The sequence below is a fragment of the Salvelinus fontinalis genome, chromosome 29 (genome assembly GCF_029448725.1).
Source record: "Salvelinus fontinalis isolate EN_2023a chromosome 29, ASM2944872v1, whole genome shotgun sequence".
Classification (NCBI taxonomy): Eukaryota; Metazoa; Chordata; class Actinopteri; order Salmoniformes; family Salmonidae; genus Salvelinus; species Salvelinus fontinalis.
In genome coordinates this window covers 1573848-1589838 of record NC_074693.1, presented here as the reverse complement: position 1 = coordinate 1589838, position 15991 = coordinate 1573848, and the positions used below count along the sequence as shown (strand labels likewise).

Sequence of the window (15991 nt, the reverse complement as noted above, 5' to 3'; positions counted from 1 at the left end):
TGGTGTGTTATACAGGTGGTTTGGTGTGTTAAACAGGTGGTTTGGTGTGTTATACAGGTGGTTTGGTGTGTTATACAGGTGGTTTGGTGTGTTATACAGGTGGTTTGGTGAGTTATACAGGTGGTTTGGTGTGTTATACAGGTGGTTTGGTGTGTTATACAGGTGGTTTGGTGTGTTATACAGGTGGTTTGGTGAGTTATACAGGTGGTTTGGTGTGTTATACAGGTGGTTTGGTGTGTTATACAGGTGGTTTGGTGTGTGTTATACAGGTGGTTTGGTGTGTGTTATACAGGTGGTTTGGTGTGAGTTATACAGGTGGTTTGGTGTGTGTTATACAGGTGGTTTGGTGTGTTATACAGGTGGTTTGGTGTGTGAGTTATACAGGTAGTTTGGTGTGTGAGTTATACAGGTAGTTTGGTGTGAGTTATACAGGTGGTTTGGTGTGAGTTATGCAGGTGGTTTGGTGTGTTGTACAGGTGGTTTGGTGTGTTGTACAGGTGGTTTGGTGTGTTATACAGGTGGTTTGGTGTGTTATACAGGTGGTTTGGTGTGTTATACAGGTGGTTTGGTGAGTTAAACAGGTGGTTTGGTGTGTTATACAGGTGGTTTGGTGTGTTATACAGGTGGTTTGGTGTGTTATACAGGTGGTTTGGTGAGTTATACAGGTGGTTTGGTGTGTTATACAGGTGGTTTGGTGAGTTAAACAGGTGGTTTGGTGTGTTATACAGGTGGTTTGGTGTGTTATACAGGTGGTTTGGTGAGTTATACAGGTGGTTTGGTGTGTTATACAGGTGGTTTGGTTACAGGTCTTGTTCCAGGACCTTTTTCCTGTTTTGAGTTGTGATGTAGTTTTACCGTTCCCGTTGCATGCTGAATTCTCTGTTAGACATATTTCTGTCTGTCTTCATTTCCTGTCAATTTTCTCTCTCTCCACCTCTCTCTCGCTCTCTCTCGCTCTTTCTCTCTGGCTGGTTAGGGAAAAGTTCCTTACAGAGATTAAGAGCCCCCGTTACGCCCGTCTGAGGGACTGGCACCACGAGAGGTCCGCACGCGCCCTCAACATCAAGTCCTGAGCGTCACCACGGCAACATGCAATGCCGGGCCTGAGCCCTAAGCGATCGATAGCCATGACGACGACGACTCAAACGATGATAGCCCGATATTCCAACGAACGGCAGATGACACACCCGTCAGATATACAGACGGAGGAATTAAGAAACAAGTTAATTTAAAAATATAAAGATCGATCAAATAGAGGATCTATGATCACTAATCAATACATCTGTCACGTTCACTTCTCCTCGTTGATCACCTTGTGTTTGTAGCAGACCTGGGGGTCAACACATACGTCAAATACATGGATTGGTTGATTGATCAAATACCTGAGGTGCGAGGAGGAGTTTGAACTTCAGGCCTGTCCCAAATCAAGTGCACCTCAAGATTTCTACAGTGTTTGACGTATGTATCTGACCCAGGTGTGGGTTGTAAAGTCCTGCTCCTCATATTAAACTGTGTTGCTCAGAGTTATCTAAACAGGGGAGGGGGGGGGGGGGGGGGGGGGGGTGCACAGCTGTTGGAACTGCACTGTTCAGGCTGTTCTTCCTGTTCTATTCTTTATTCCGCTATTCTGATTCTGTAGTTCTAGTTCTGATCCTGTAGTTCTGATTCTGTACTTCTAGTTCTGATCCTGTAGTTCTGATTCTGTAGTTCTAGTTCTGATTCTGTAGTTCTAGTTCTGATCCTGTAGTTCTGATTCTGTACTTCTAGTTCTGATCCTGTAGTTCTGATTCTGTAGTTCTAGTTCTGATTCTGTAGTTCTAGTTCTGATCCTGTAGTTCTGATTCTGTAGTTCTAGTTCTGATCCTGTAGTTCTGATTCTGTAGTTCTAGTTCTGATTCTGTAGTTCTAGTTCTGATCCTGTAGTTCTGATTCTGTAGTTCTAGTTCTGATTCTGTAGTTCTGATTCTGTAGTTCTAGTTCTGATTCTGTAGTTCTAGTTCTGATTCTGTAGTTCTAGTTTTGATTCTGTAGTTCTGATTCTGTAGTTCTAGTTCTGATTCTGTAGTTCTAGTTTTGATTCTGTAGTTCTGATTCTGTAGTTCTAGTTCTGATTCTGTAGTTCTAGTTCTGATTCTGTAGTTCTAGTTCTGATTCTGTAGTTCTGATTCTGTAGTTCTAGTTTTGATTCTGTAGTTCTGATTCTGTAGTTCTAGTTCTGATTCTGTAGTTCTAGTTCTGATTCTGTAGTTCTGATTCTGTAGTTCTGATTCTGTAGTTCTAGTTCTGATTCTGTAGTTCTAGTTCTGATTCTGTAGTTCTGATTCTGTAGTTCTAGTTCTGATTCGGTAGTTCTAGTTCTGATTCTGTAGTTCTAGTTCTGATTCTGTAGTTCTAGTTCTGATTCTGTAGTTCTAGTTCTGATTCTGTAGTTCTAGTTCTGATTCTGTAGTTCTAGTTTTGATTCTGTAGTTCTGATTCTGTAGTTCTAGTTCTGATTCTGTAGTTCTAGTTCTGATTCTGTAGTTCTAGTTCTGATTCTGTAGTTCTAGTTCCGTCGTCTTTTGATCTGTAAACTCTTTGTGTCTTTCTTTGATCTGTGTTTTCAGATCTATCTTTTTTTCTGTTTTCATGTTCTGAACTCTCCTTGTTCTTCATGCACCTCCCTCTGATAAGAGAAATAAATCTGTACTGCTGTTATCTGAAAACAGACCCTCCTCCCCCTGCTTTCTGTCATGTATCTTTCTCTGCTTCCTTCTTTACTGCATTGTACTGTACTCCACTATACTGTACACCACTATACTGTACACCACTATACTGTACACCACTATACTGTACACCACTATACTGTACACCACTATACTGTACACCACTATACTGTACACCACTATACTGTACTCCACTGTACTGTACACCACTATACTGTACTGTACACCACTATACTGTACACCACTGTACTCCACTGTACTGTACACCACTATACTGTACACCACTGTACTCCACTGTACTGTACTCCACTGTACTATACTGTACACCACTATACTGTACTGTACACCACTATACTGTACACCACTGTACTCCACTGTACTGTACACCACTATACTGTACACCACTATACTGTACTGTACACCACTATACTATACTGTACACCACTGTACTCCACTGTACTGTACACCACTATACTGTACTGTACACCACTATACTGTACTGTACACCACTATACACTGCACTGTACTCCTCTATACTGTACACTACAATACTATACTATACTGTACCATTTAATACTACACGACTATACAATACTATACGGCACTCTGCAGTACTATACTGTACTCTACAATACTATACTATACTGTACCATTTAATACTACACTACCATACAATACTATAATACACGCTGCAGTACTATACTGTACTCTACAATACTATACTACCATACTGTGCTATACAGTACTACACTACCATACTGCAATATGCAATACTATACTACCATACTGTACTCTGCAATACTATACCACAATACTGTACTATGCAGTACTATACTACCACGCTATACTGTACGCCGCAATACTATAATACTGTACTCTGCAATACTATAATAATATAATACTATACTGTACTCTGTAATACTATACTATGCAATACTATACTAACATACTGTACTATGCAATACTATACTACCGTGATATACTGTACACTGCAATACTATAATACTGTGCTGTACTCTGCAATACTATACTACCATGCAATACTACACTCTGACCACTTTCACATACTGTACATCTTTCACTCCTCTGTAAAATATCTGCGTTCTCTCTGCTGTTAGATGTGTAGATGTAGTAATGAGATGGTAATTGGTTCCAGAGACGGCTGTAGAGACCTGTTACTGAGACGGCTGTAGACACCTGTTACTGAGACGGCTGTAGACACCTGTTACTGAGACGGCTGTAGACACCTGTTACTGAGACGGCTGTTACTGAGACGGCTGTAGACACCTGTTACTGAGACGGCTGTTACTGAGACGGCTGTAGACACCTGTTACTGAGACGGCTGTAGACACCTGTTACTGAGACGGCTGTAGACACCTGTTACTGTGACGGCTGTAGACACCTGTTACTGAGACGGCTGTTACTGAGACGGCTGTAGACACCTGTTACTGAGACGGCTGTAGACACCTGTTACTGAGACGGCTGTAGTCACCTGTTACTGAGACGGCTGTAGTCACCTGTTACTGAGACGGCTGTAGACACCTGTTACTGAGACGGCTGTAGACACCTGTTACTGAGACGGCTGTAGACACCTGTTACTGAGACGGCTGTAGACACCTGTTACTGAGACACCTGTTACTGAGACACCTGTTACTGAGACGGCTGTAGACACCTGTTACTGAGACACCTGTTACTGAGACACCTGTTACTGAGACGGCTGTAGACACCTGTTACTGAGACGGCTGTAGACACCTGTTACTGAGACGGCTGTAGTCACCTGTTACTGAGACGGCTGTAGACACCTGTTACTGAGACGGCTGTAGACACCTGTTACTGAGACACCTGTTACTGAGACGGCTGTAGACACCTGTTACTGAGGCGGCTGTAGACACCTGTTACTGAGACGGCTGTAGACACCTGTTACTGAGGCGGCTGTAGACACCTGTTACTGAGACGGCTGTAGACACCTGTTACTGAGACACCTGTTACTGAGACGGCTGTAGACACCTGTTACTGAGACGGCTGTAGACACCTGTTACTGAGACGGCTGTAGACACCTGTTACTGAGGCACCTGTTACTGAGGCGGCTGTTACTGAGGCGGCTGTAGACACCTGTTACTGAGACACCTGTTACTGAGGCACCTGTTACTGAGGCGGCTGTAGACACCTGTTACTGAGACGGCTGTAGACACCTGTTACTGAGGCACCTGTTACTGAGGCGGCTGTAGACACCTGTTACTGAGACACCTGTTACTGAGGCGGCTGTAGACACCTGTTACTGAGACGGCTGTAGACACCTGTTACTGAGACGGCTGTAGACACCTGTTACTGAGGCACCTGTTACTGAGGCGGCTGTAGACACCTGTTACTGAGACACCTGTTACTGAGACACCTGTTACTGAGATGGCTGTAGACACCTGTTACTGAGACGGCTGTAGACACCTGTTACTGAGACACCTGTTACTGAGGCGGCTGTAGACACCTGTTACTGAGACGGCTGTAGACACCTGTTACTGAGACACCTGTTACTGTGACGGCTGTAGACACCTGTTACTGAGACGGCTGTAGACACCTGTTACTGTGACGGCTGTAGACACCTGTTACTGAGACGGCTGTAGACACCTGTTACTGAGACGGCTGTAGACACCTGTTACTGTGACGGCTGTAGACACCTGTTACTGAGACACCTGTTACTGAGACGGCTGTAGACACCTGTTACTGAGACGGCTGTAGACACCTGTTACTGAGACGGCTGTAGACACCTGTTACTGAGGCGGCTGTAGACACCTGTTACTGAGACGGTTGTAGACACCTGTTACTGAGACACCTGTTACTGAGACGGCTGTAGACACCTGTTACTGAGACGGCTGTTACTGAGGCGGCTGTAGACACCTGTTACTGAGACGGCTGTAGACACCTGTTACTGAGACGGCTGTAGACACCTGTTACTGAGACAGATGCTACTAACTCTACAGATGGGGTAGACAACTTGATTCAGCCGTATGCCGATTTCTGTCGGAGTGGATGGTTTGGGGGGGGATCACAACTAAGCCCAGGGCTCCCGTGTGGCGCAGAGGTCTAAGGCACTGCATCTCAGGGCTAGAGGTGTCACTATAGACCCTGGTTCGATTCCAGGCTGTATCACAACCCGGCCATGATTGGGAGTTCCATAGTGCGGCGCACAATTGGCCCAGCGTCATCCGGGTTAGAGTTTGGCCAGAGTAGGCCGTCATAGTTAAAAATAACAAATTCTAATTTACAGTCATTCTATACCTTAATTACATTGAGGCACGATCACGTCTCTTTCAAGTGGGAATACTTGGGAACAGATTTCCTAAATTAAATTCAGTTGAAGTGGAAGTTTACATTCACCTTAGCCAAATACATTTTAAACTCAGTTTTTCAACAATTCCTGACATATAATCCAAATAAAAATTCCCTGTTTTAGGTCAGTTAGGATCACCACTTTATTTTAAGAATGTGAAATGTCAGAGTAATAGCAGAGAGAATGATTTATTTCAGATTTTATTTCTTTCATCACATTCCCAGTGGGTCATAAGTTTACATACACTCAATTAGTATTTGGTAGCATTGCCTTTAAATTGTTTAACTTGGGTCAAACGTTGGGTCAAACGGAAGTAGCCTTCCACAAGCTCCCCACAATAAGTTGGGTGAATTTTGGCCCATTCCTCCTGACAGAGCTGGTGAAACTGAGTCAGGTTTGTAGGCCTCCTTGCTCGCACACACTTTTTCAGTTCTGACCACAGTCCTTTCTATAGGATTGAGGTCGGGCTTTGTGATGGCCACTCCAATACCTTGACTTTGTTGTCCTTAAGCCATTTTGCCTCAACTTTGGGAGTATGCGTGGGGTCATTGTCCATTTGGAAGACCCATTTCCGACCAAGATTTAACTTCCTGACTGATGTCTTGAGATGTTGCTTCAATATATCCAGAATAATTTTCTCTCCTCATGGATAAGAGCGTCTGCTAAATGACTAAAATGTAAATAATGCCATCTGTTTTGTGAAGTGCACCAGTCCCTCCTGCAGCAAAGCACCCCCACAACATGATGCTGCCACCCCCGTGCTTCACGGTTGGGAGGGTGTTCTTTGGCTTGCAAGCCCCCCACTTTTTCCTTTCCTGACGATGGTCATTATGACCAAACAGTTCTATTTTTGCTTCATCAGACCAGAGGACATTTTCCGAAAAGTACGATCCTTGTCCCCATGTGCAGTTGCAAACCGTAGTCTGGCTTTTTAATGGCGGTTTTGGAGCAGTGGCTTCTTCCTTGCTGAGCGGCCTTTCAGGTTATGTCGATATAGGACTCGTTTTACTGTGGATATAGATACTTTTATACCTGTTTCCTCCAGCATCTTCACAAGGTCCTTTGCTGCTGTTCTGGGATTGATTTGCACTTTTTGCACCAAAGCACGTTCATCTCTAGGAGACAGAACGTGTCTCCTTCCTGAGCGGTATGACGTACTATTGTTTGTACACATGAATGTGGTACCTTCAGGCATTTGGAAATTGCTCCCAAGGATGAACCAGACTTGTGGAGGTCTACAATTCTTTTTCTGAGGTCTTGGCTGATTTCTTTTGATTTTCCCATGATGTCAAGCAAAGAGGCATTGAGTTCGAAGGTAGGCCTTGAAATACATCCACAGGTACACCTCCAATTGACTCAAATTATGAAGATTCTAAAGCCATGACATAATTTTCTGGAATTTTCCAAGCTGTTTAAAGGCACAGTCAACTTAGTGTAGGTAAACTTCTGACCCACTGGAATTGTGATACAGTGAATTATAATTGAAATAATCTGTCTGTAAACAATTGTTGGAAAGATGACCTGTGTCATGCACAAAGTAGATGTCCTAACCGACTTGCCAAAGCTATAGTTTGTTAACAAGAAATTTGTGGAGTGGTTGAAAAACGAGTTTTAATGACTTCAACCTAAGTGTCTGTAATTGTCTGATTTCAACTGTATATTTTAGCTGAATTCGTGGTCATTTTTTGTATTATCCCCCTCCCCCAAAAAACAATGTTTTCACTAAAAACTTTGTGTGGCCTATTGCCGACTCCTACTCTACAATGGCAAGAAAAGGTATGTGAAGCCTTTTGAGTTTTGCATAAATTGGTCTTAAAATTAGATTTGATCTTCATCTAAGTCACAACAACAGACAAACACAGTCTGCTTAAACTAAAAACACAGAAATTATTGTATTTTTCTTGTCTATATTGAATACATAATTTAAACATTCACAGTGTAGGTGTTACGGCTGTCTACTGCCTCCTCCTCGGAGGAGGAGTAAGGGTCGGACCAAAATGCAGTGTTGAATGTAGACATAATGAATTTATTAAATGAAAGACGAAACACGAAGAACACTTGAATTGATTACAAAATAACAAACGACGTAGACTGACCTAAACAAGAACTTACATAAACACGAAGAACGCATGAAACAGGAACAGACTACCTAAAACGAACGAACAAACTAAACAGTCCCGTGTGGTGCAACTAACACAGACACAGGAACAATCACCCACAAACAAACAGTGAGAACAGCCTACCTTAATATGGTTCTCAATCAGAGGAAACGTCAAACACCTGCCTCTAATTGAGAACCATATCAGGCAACACATTTAACCCAACATAGAAACACATAACATAGAATGCCCACCCCAACTCACGCCCTGACCAACTAAACACATACAAAAACAAGGAAAACAGGTCAGGAACGTGACAGTAGGTTGGGAAAAGTATGTGAACTTTTGCAATCTAATGACTTCTCCAAAAGCTTATTGGAGTCAGGAGTCAGCTGACCTGGAGTCCAATCAATGAGAACAGATTGGAGATGTTGGTTAGAGCTGCCTTGCCCCAGAAAAAACACTCACAACATTTGAGTTTGTTATTCACAAGAAGCATTGCCTGATGTGAACCATGCCTCGAACTAAAGAGATCTCAGAAGACATAAGATTAAGAATTGTTGACTTGCATAAAGCTGGAAAGGGTTACAAAAGTATCTCTAAAAGCCTTGATGTTCATCAGTCCACGACGGTAAAACAAATTGTCTATAAATGGAGAAAGTTCAGCACTGTTGCTACTCTCCCTAGGAGTGGCCGTCCTGCAAAGATGACTAGAAGAGCACAGTGCAGAATGCTCAATGAGGTTAAGAAGAATCCTAGGGTGTCAGCTAAAGACGTACAGAAATCTCTGGAATATGCTAACATCTCTGTTGACGAGTCTACGATACGTAAAACACTAAACAAGAATGGTGTTCATGGGAGGACACCACGGGAAGAAGCCACTGCTGTCCAAAAAAAACATTGCTGCCCGTCTGAAGTTTGCAAAAGAGCACCTGGATGTTCCACAGCGCTACTGGCAAAATATTCTGTGGACAGATGAAACTACAGTTGAGTTGTTTGGAAGGAACACAACACTATGTGGAGAAGAAAGGCACAGCACACCAACATCAAAACCTCATCCCAACTGTAAAGTATGGTGGAGGGAGCATCATGGTTTGGGGCTGCTTTGCTGCATCAGGACCTGCACAGCTTGCTATCATCGACGGAAAAATGAATTCCCAAGATTATCAAGACATTTTGCAGGAGAACGTAAGGCTATCTGTCCACCAATTGAAGCGCAACAGAAGTTGGGTGGTGCAACAGGGCAACGACCCAAAACTCAGAAGTAAATCAATAACAAAAGGGCTTCAACAGAAGACAATACACCTTCTGGAGTGGCCCAGTCAGAGTGCTGACCTCAACTTGATTGAGATGCTGTGGTATGACCTCCAGAGAGCGGTTCACACCAGACATCCCAAGAACATTGCTGAACTGAAACAGTTTTTTAAAGAGGAACGGTCCAAAATTCCTCCTGACCGTTGTGCAGGTCTGATCCCCAACTACAGAAAACATTTGGTTGAGGTTATTGCTGCCAAAGGAGGGTCAAGGGTTCACATACTTTTCCCACCCTGCACTGTGAATGTTTACACTGTGTGTTCAATAAAGACAGGAAAACGTATCATTGTTTGTGTGTTTATTAGTTTAAACAGACTGTGTTTGTCTGTTTTGGAGGAATATGACTTACCGCATAACAATTCCCAGTCCACTTCCTGTAAGTGGTGGTATAGTCACAGAGAGATAAGGGAGCAAATCTTCGCAATGATTTGACCATTATGCTCCTTCCATTTAAAAATGAACACAGAACTTCCTCGATGATGATGATGATAATGATAATGTCAGCCACTGCTGCCGCTCTACCTCTTCTGAGTCACCATGGTAACCCTCTAGCAACTGTTCCTAAGGGAGTGTGTTTTTCCCCCCAGCATCAAGGCCTCTCTGTCACCTGCTAAGGCTCAGACCCAGACAGCAGACAAACCTGATGGTGAGTCTCTGCAGTTCAGAGTTCAAATGACAGGTTCTGGTAATTATAACAATAATCCAAGCCTTTTATTTATTAGTTAGATGCATTATAACATGTTATAAGCTTTGAAATATGTATTATAGCACATACTATAAGCATAGTAATACATTGTAACACGTGCTATAATCATTCATACATTTCCCATGATTCTTTATAAGATAAGGAGTCTCCCTGTTGAATGTGTTGTATTAAAACCTTAATCTGGGTTCTTCAGCCTCTAAGACTCCAGCTCCAGTCAAGGCTGGTCCTCTGGTACGTCCTCCGTGGGTGACCGACCCAGGGTTCGCTGACCGTTACGCCCCAGACAAGACCAGTACGGTTCTGACCCAGCACAGACAGCCGGCCCAGCCTACGCCCATGCAGAATCGCTCCTCTATCCTACAGGCAGCTCAGCAGGCACCCGAGGACAGCGGAAGGACCCCTCTGTGTGGAGCCTGCAACAAGATCATTAGGTGGGAACCCTAGGACTGTACTGCCCCTGTCTGTTAGATGAATAACGGAAAGGCCTTTATTTACTACTGCCCCCTGTCTGTTAGATTAATAACTGCAAGGCCTTTATTTACTACTGCCCCCTGTCTGTTAGATTAATAACTGTGTGGTCTTTATTTACTACTGCCCCCTGTCTGTTAGATTAATAACTGCAATGCCTTTAATTACTACTGCCCCCTGTCTGTTAGATTAATAACTGCAAGGCCTTTATTTACTACTGCCCCCTGTCTGTTAGATTAATAACTGCAAGGCCTTTATTTACTACTGCCCCCTGTCTGTCTGATTAATAACTGCAAGGCCTTTATTTACTACTGCCCCCTGTCTGTTAGATTAATAACTGCAAGGCCTTTATTTACTACTGCCCCCTGTCTGTTAGATTAATAACTACAAGGTCTTTATTTACTACTGCCCCCTGTCTGTTAGATTAATAACTGCAAGGTCTTTATTTACTACTGCCCACTGTCTGTTATATTATTAAACACTAGAGCCAGCCAAGCCTGAAATATCACCCAATTATTTATATATGGCAATTTTTTTGTGTGCCAAAACTCTGAATGAAAAATAGCCCCATATCGGGTCAATACAACACCTGCTGTTCCTTACATCAGTCCTTTATGAAAATGTAGTATAGAGAGGATAAAAAAAAGTAGAGAGGATAAACTCCATAGACTATCATTTCATAATAGACTGGATTTATTTCATTAAAACTGCTCACCGTGTTACCTGACCAGGGAATACTCTTGGTCTTTATATAACTTCATCATTATCTTTTTAGAAAAGAACCGTTCTCTCTTGAACTGGAACGACCTGACACTGTTAGATTAGTAACCATGTGACAGGAACAGGAACAGGAACCATCTGACAGTTAAGTGGAGACATACAGTAAGCCATGTCAGTGACGATAGGATCACTATTTTCCATTTCAAAGAGAGCTGTGTCTTAACAGGCACAGTAGAGACTTCTGTTACTCCCAGCTGGGTTTAACTTGTGTGTGTGTGTGTGTGTGTGTGTCTGTGTGTGTGTGTGTGTCTGTGTGTGTGTGTGTGTGTCTGTGTGTGTGTGTGTCTGTGTGTGTGTGTGTGTCTGTGTCTGTGTCTGTGTGTGTGTGTGTGTGTGTGTATGTATGTCTGTCTGTGTGTCTGTGTGTGTGTCTGTGTCTGTGTCTGTGTCTGTCTGTGTCTGTGTGTGTCTGTGTCTATGTGTCTCTGTGTCTGTGTGTGTGTATGTATGTCTGTGTGTCTGCGTGTGTGTCTGTGTGTGTGTGTGTGTGTGTGTGTCTGTGTCTCTGTCTGTGTGTCTGTGTGTGTGTCTGTCTGTGTCTCTGTCTGTGTGTCTGTGTGTGTGTCTGTCTGTGTGTGTGTGTGTCTGTGTGTCTGTCTGTGTGTGTCTGTGTCTGTGTCTGTGTGTGTGTCTGTGTCTGTGTGTGTGTGTGTCTGTGTGTGTGTGTGTGTGTCTAGGGGCCGGTACCTGGTGGCGCTGGGTCAGTCCTGGCACCCAGAAGAGTTCCAGTGTTCCCAGTGTAAGGTGTTGTTGGACGAGGGAGGATTCTTTGAGGAGAGGGGCTCAGTCTTCTGCACCACGTGTTATGATAACCGCTACGCTCCCAACTGTGCCAAATGCAAGAAGATTATCATAGGGGTAAGATCTCTGTCTTTCTGCCATCATCCATGATAATACCGTTTTTTAAATTTCAAATCAAATACAATTTTATTTGTCACATGCGCTGAATACAACAGGTGTAGTAGACCTTACAGTGAAATGCTTACTTACAAACCCTGAACCAACAATGCAGTTTTAAGAAAAATAAGAGTTAAGTAAATATTTACAAAATAAACTAAAGTACCAAAAAAAGTCACACAAAATAACAATAACGAGGCTATATACAGGGTGTTACGGTACAGAGTCAATGTGGAGGCTATATACAGGGTGTTACGGTACAGAGTCAATGTGGAGGCTATATACAGGGGGTACTGGTACAGAGTCAATGTGGAGGCTATATACAGGGGTGTACCGGTACAGAGTCAATGTGGAGGCTATATACAGGGTGTACCGGTACAGAGTCAATGTGGAGGCTATATACAGGGGGTACCGGTACGGAGTCAATGTGGAGGCTATATACAGGGGGTACTGGTACAGAGTCAATGTGGAGGCTATATACAGGGGGTACCGGTACAGAGTCAATGTGGAGGCTATATACAGGGTGTTACGGTACAGAGTCAATGTGGAGGCTATATACAGGGGGGTACTTGTACAGAGTCAATGTGGAGGCTATATACAGGGGGTACCGATACGGAGTCAATGTGGAGGCTATATACAGGGTGTTACGGTACAGAGTCAATGTGGAGGCTATATACAGGGTGTTACGGTACAGAGTCAATGTGGAGGCTATATACAGGGTGTTACGGTACAGAGTCAATGTGGAGGCTATATACAGGGGGTACTGGTACAGAGTCAATGTGGAGGCTATATACAGGGGGGTACTGGTACAGAGTCAATGTGGAGGCTATATACAGGGGTGTACCGGTACAGAGTCAATGTGGAGGCTATATACAGGGTGTACCGGTACAGAGTCAATGTGGAGGCTATATACAGGGGGTACCGGTACGGAGTCAATGTGGAGGCTATATACAGGGGGTATTGGTACAGAGTCAATGTGGAGGCTATATACAGGGGGTACCGGTACAGAGTCAATGTGGAGGCTATATACAGGGTGTTACGGTACAGAGTCAATGTGGAGGCTATATACAGGGGGGTACTGGTACAGAGTCAATGTGGAGGCTATATACAGGGGGTACCGGTACGGAGTCAATGTGGAGGCTATATACAGGGTGTTACGGTACAGAGTCAATGTGGAGGCTATATACAGGGTGTTACGGTACAGAGTCAATGTGGAGGCTATATACAGGGTGTTACGGTACAGAGTCAATGTGGAGGCTATATACAGGGGGTACTGGTACAGAGTCAATGTGGAGGCTATATACAGGGGGGTACTGGTACAGAGTCAATGTGGAGGCTATATACAGGGGGTACCGGTACGGAGTCAATGTGGAGGCTATATACAGGGTGTTACGGTACAGAGTCAATGTGGAGGCTATATACAGGGGGGTACTGGTACAGAGTCAATGTGGAGTCTATATACAGGGGGTACCGGTACAGAGTCAATGTGGAGGCTATATACAGGGGGTACTGGTACAGAGTCAATGTGGAGGCTATATATAGGGGGTACCGGTACAGAGTCAATGTGGAGGCTATATACAGGGTGTTACGGTACAGAGTCAATGTGGAGGCTATATACAGGGTGTTACGGTACAGAGTCAATGTGGAGGCTATATACAGGGTGTTACGGTACAGAGTCAATGTTGAGGCTATATACAGGGGGTACCGGTACAGAGTCAATGTGGAGGCTATATACAGGGGGTACCGGTACAGAGTCAATGTTGAGGCTATATACAGGGGGTACCGGTACAGAGTCAATGTGGAGGCTATATACAGGGGGTACCGGTACAGAGTCAATGTGGAGGCTATATACAGGGGGTACCGGTACAGAGTCAATGTGGAGGCTATATACAGGGTGTTACGGTACAGAGTCAATGTGGAGGATATATACAGGGTGTTACGGTACAGAGTCAATGTGGAGGCTATATACAGGGGGTACCGGTACAGAGTCAATGTGGAGGCTATATACAGGGGGTACCGGTACAGAGTCAATGTGGAGGCTATATACAGGGGGTACCGGTACAGAGTCAATGTTGAGGCTATATACAGGAGGTACCAGTACAGAGTCAATGTGGAGGCTATATACAGGGGGTACCGGTACAGAGTCAATGTGGAGGCTATATATAGGGGGTACCGGTACAGAGTCAATGTGGAGGCTATATATAGGGGGTACCGGTACGGAGTCAATGTGGAGGCTATATACAGGGGGTACCGGTACAGAGTCAATGTGGAGGCTATATACAGGGGGTACCGGTACAGAGTCAATGTGGAGGCTACATACAGGGTGTACTGGTACAGAGTCAATGTGGAGGCTACATACAGGGTGTTACGGTACAGAGTCAATGTGCTGGTTAGTGTAGGTTATTGAGGTTATTGAGGTAATGTGTACATGTAGGTTAAGTGACTATGCATAGATAATAAACAGCAAGTAGCAGCAGTGTACAAAACAAGGGGGGGGAGGGGCAGTGTAAATAGTCTGGTGGCCATTTTGATTAACTGTTCAGCAGTCTTATGGCTTGGGGGTAGAAGATGTTAAGGAACCTTTTGGGACCTAGACTTGGCGCTCCGGTACCGCTTGACATAGAGAGAACAGTCTCTCTTGGTAAATAGTGTAGTCTACATCTTATCATGAGGTACTCTACCTCAGGCGAGCAACACCTTGAGACTTATTTTAATATTAGATTTCGCGGACCAGCTGTTATTGACAAATAGACACAGACCATCAATCCATGTCTTACCGGCGGTTAGCTGTTCTGTCTTGCCGATCCACGGAAAACCCAGCCAAGTCAATTAAGAACAAATTCGTATTTACAAATAATGGCCAACAGCCAGAGTTCCTGTGGGGACGGGATAAAAAACAAAATATATATTTTTTTAAATAGGACAAACACTCCAAGACGAGAGGAATGTGGACCACAAGCTAGTTTTAGAAGGAAACAATGTACCTGTAAGCTGAGACCTGACCCCCTTTCCTTCCTCTGTGTAGGATATCATGCATGCCCTGAAGATGACCTACCATGTCCAGTGTTTCATGTGTGCTGCGTGTAAGAGCCCCATCAGGAACCAGGCCTTCTATATGGAGGAGGGAGAACCTTACTGTGAGAAAGGTGAGGCTGTTGAGGTTCGAACTTTTCAAATCAAAACAACTGTTGTCAGGTTAGAGAAGTATTGAGTTAAACGACATGTACTACAGCCTTAGGACGGATTGTCTCAGTGCTTCTCTCGCTCTGCTTCTGTAAATGATGACTTTATATGGGAGCATCTACTTAGCTGACTTTTATGTTGTGTGTTTGTCTATTGGTTTATAAACTCAGCAAAAAAAAAAAAAGAAACGTCCCTTTTTTCAGGGCCCTGTCTTTCAAAGATGATTCGTAAAAAATCCATACATTTCACAGATCTTCATTGTAAAAGGGTTTAAACACTGTTTCCGATGCTTGTTCAATGAACCATAAACAATTAATGAACATGCACCTGTGGAACGGTCGTTAAGACATTAACAGTTTACAGACGGTAGGCAATTAAGGTCACAGTTATGAAAACTTAGGACACTAAAGAGGTCTTTCTACTGACTCAGAAAAACACCAAAAGAAAGATGCCCAGGGTCCCTGCTCATCTGCGTGAACGTGCCTTAGGCATGCTGCAGGGAGGCATGAGGGAC

General features: G+C 43.9%; 1 protein-coding gene across 2 annotated transcripts in view; it reads left to right on the top strand.

Moving 5' to 3' along the window:
- Positions 1 to 15991, top strand: part of LOC129827319 (PDZ and LIM domain protein 7-like) — a 175726-nt gene that overhangs the window by 147325 nt on the left and 12410 nt on the right. For both annotated transcript variants that reach the window (XM_055888057.1, XM_055888056.1), the window contains 4 exons: positions 10031 to 10089; positions 10343 to 10580; positions 12075 to 12255; positions 15320 to 15440. In XM_055888057.1, the coding sequence (XP_055744032.1) occupies positions 10031 to 10089; positions 10343 to 10580; positions 12075 to 12255; positions 15320 to 15440 (599 nt within the window). The remainder of the gene's footprint in view (positions 1 to 10030; positions 10090 to 10342; positions 10581 to 12074; positions 12256 to 15319; positions 15441 to 15991) is intronic.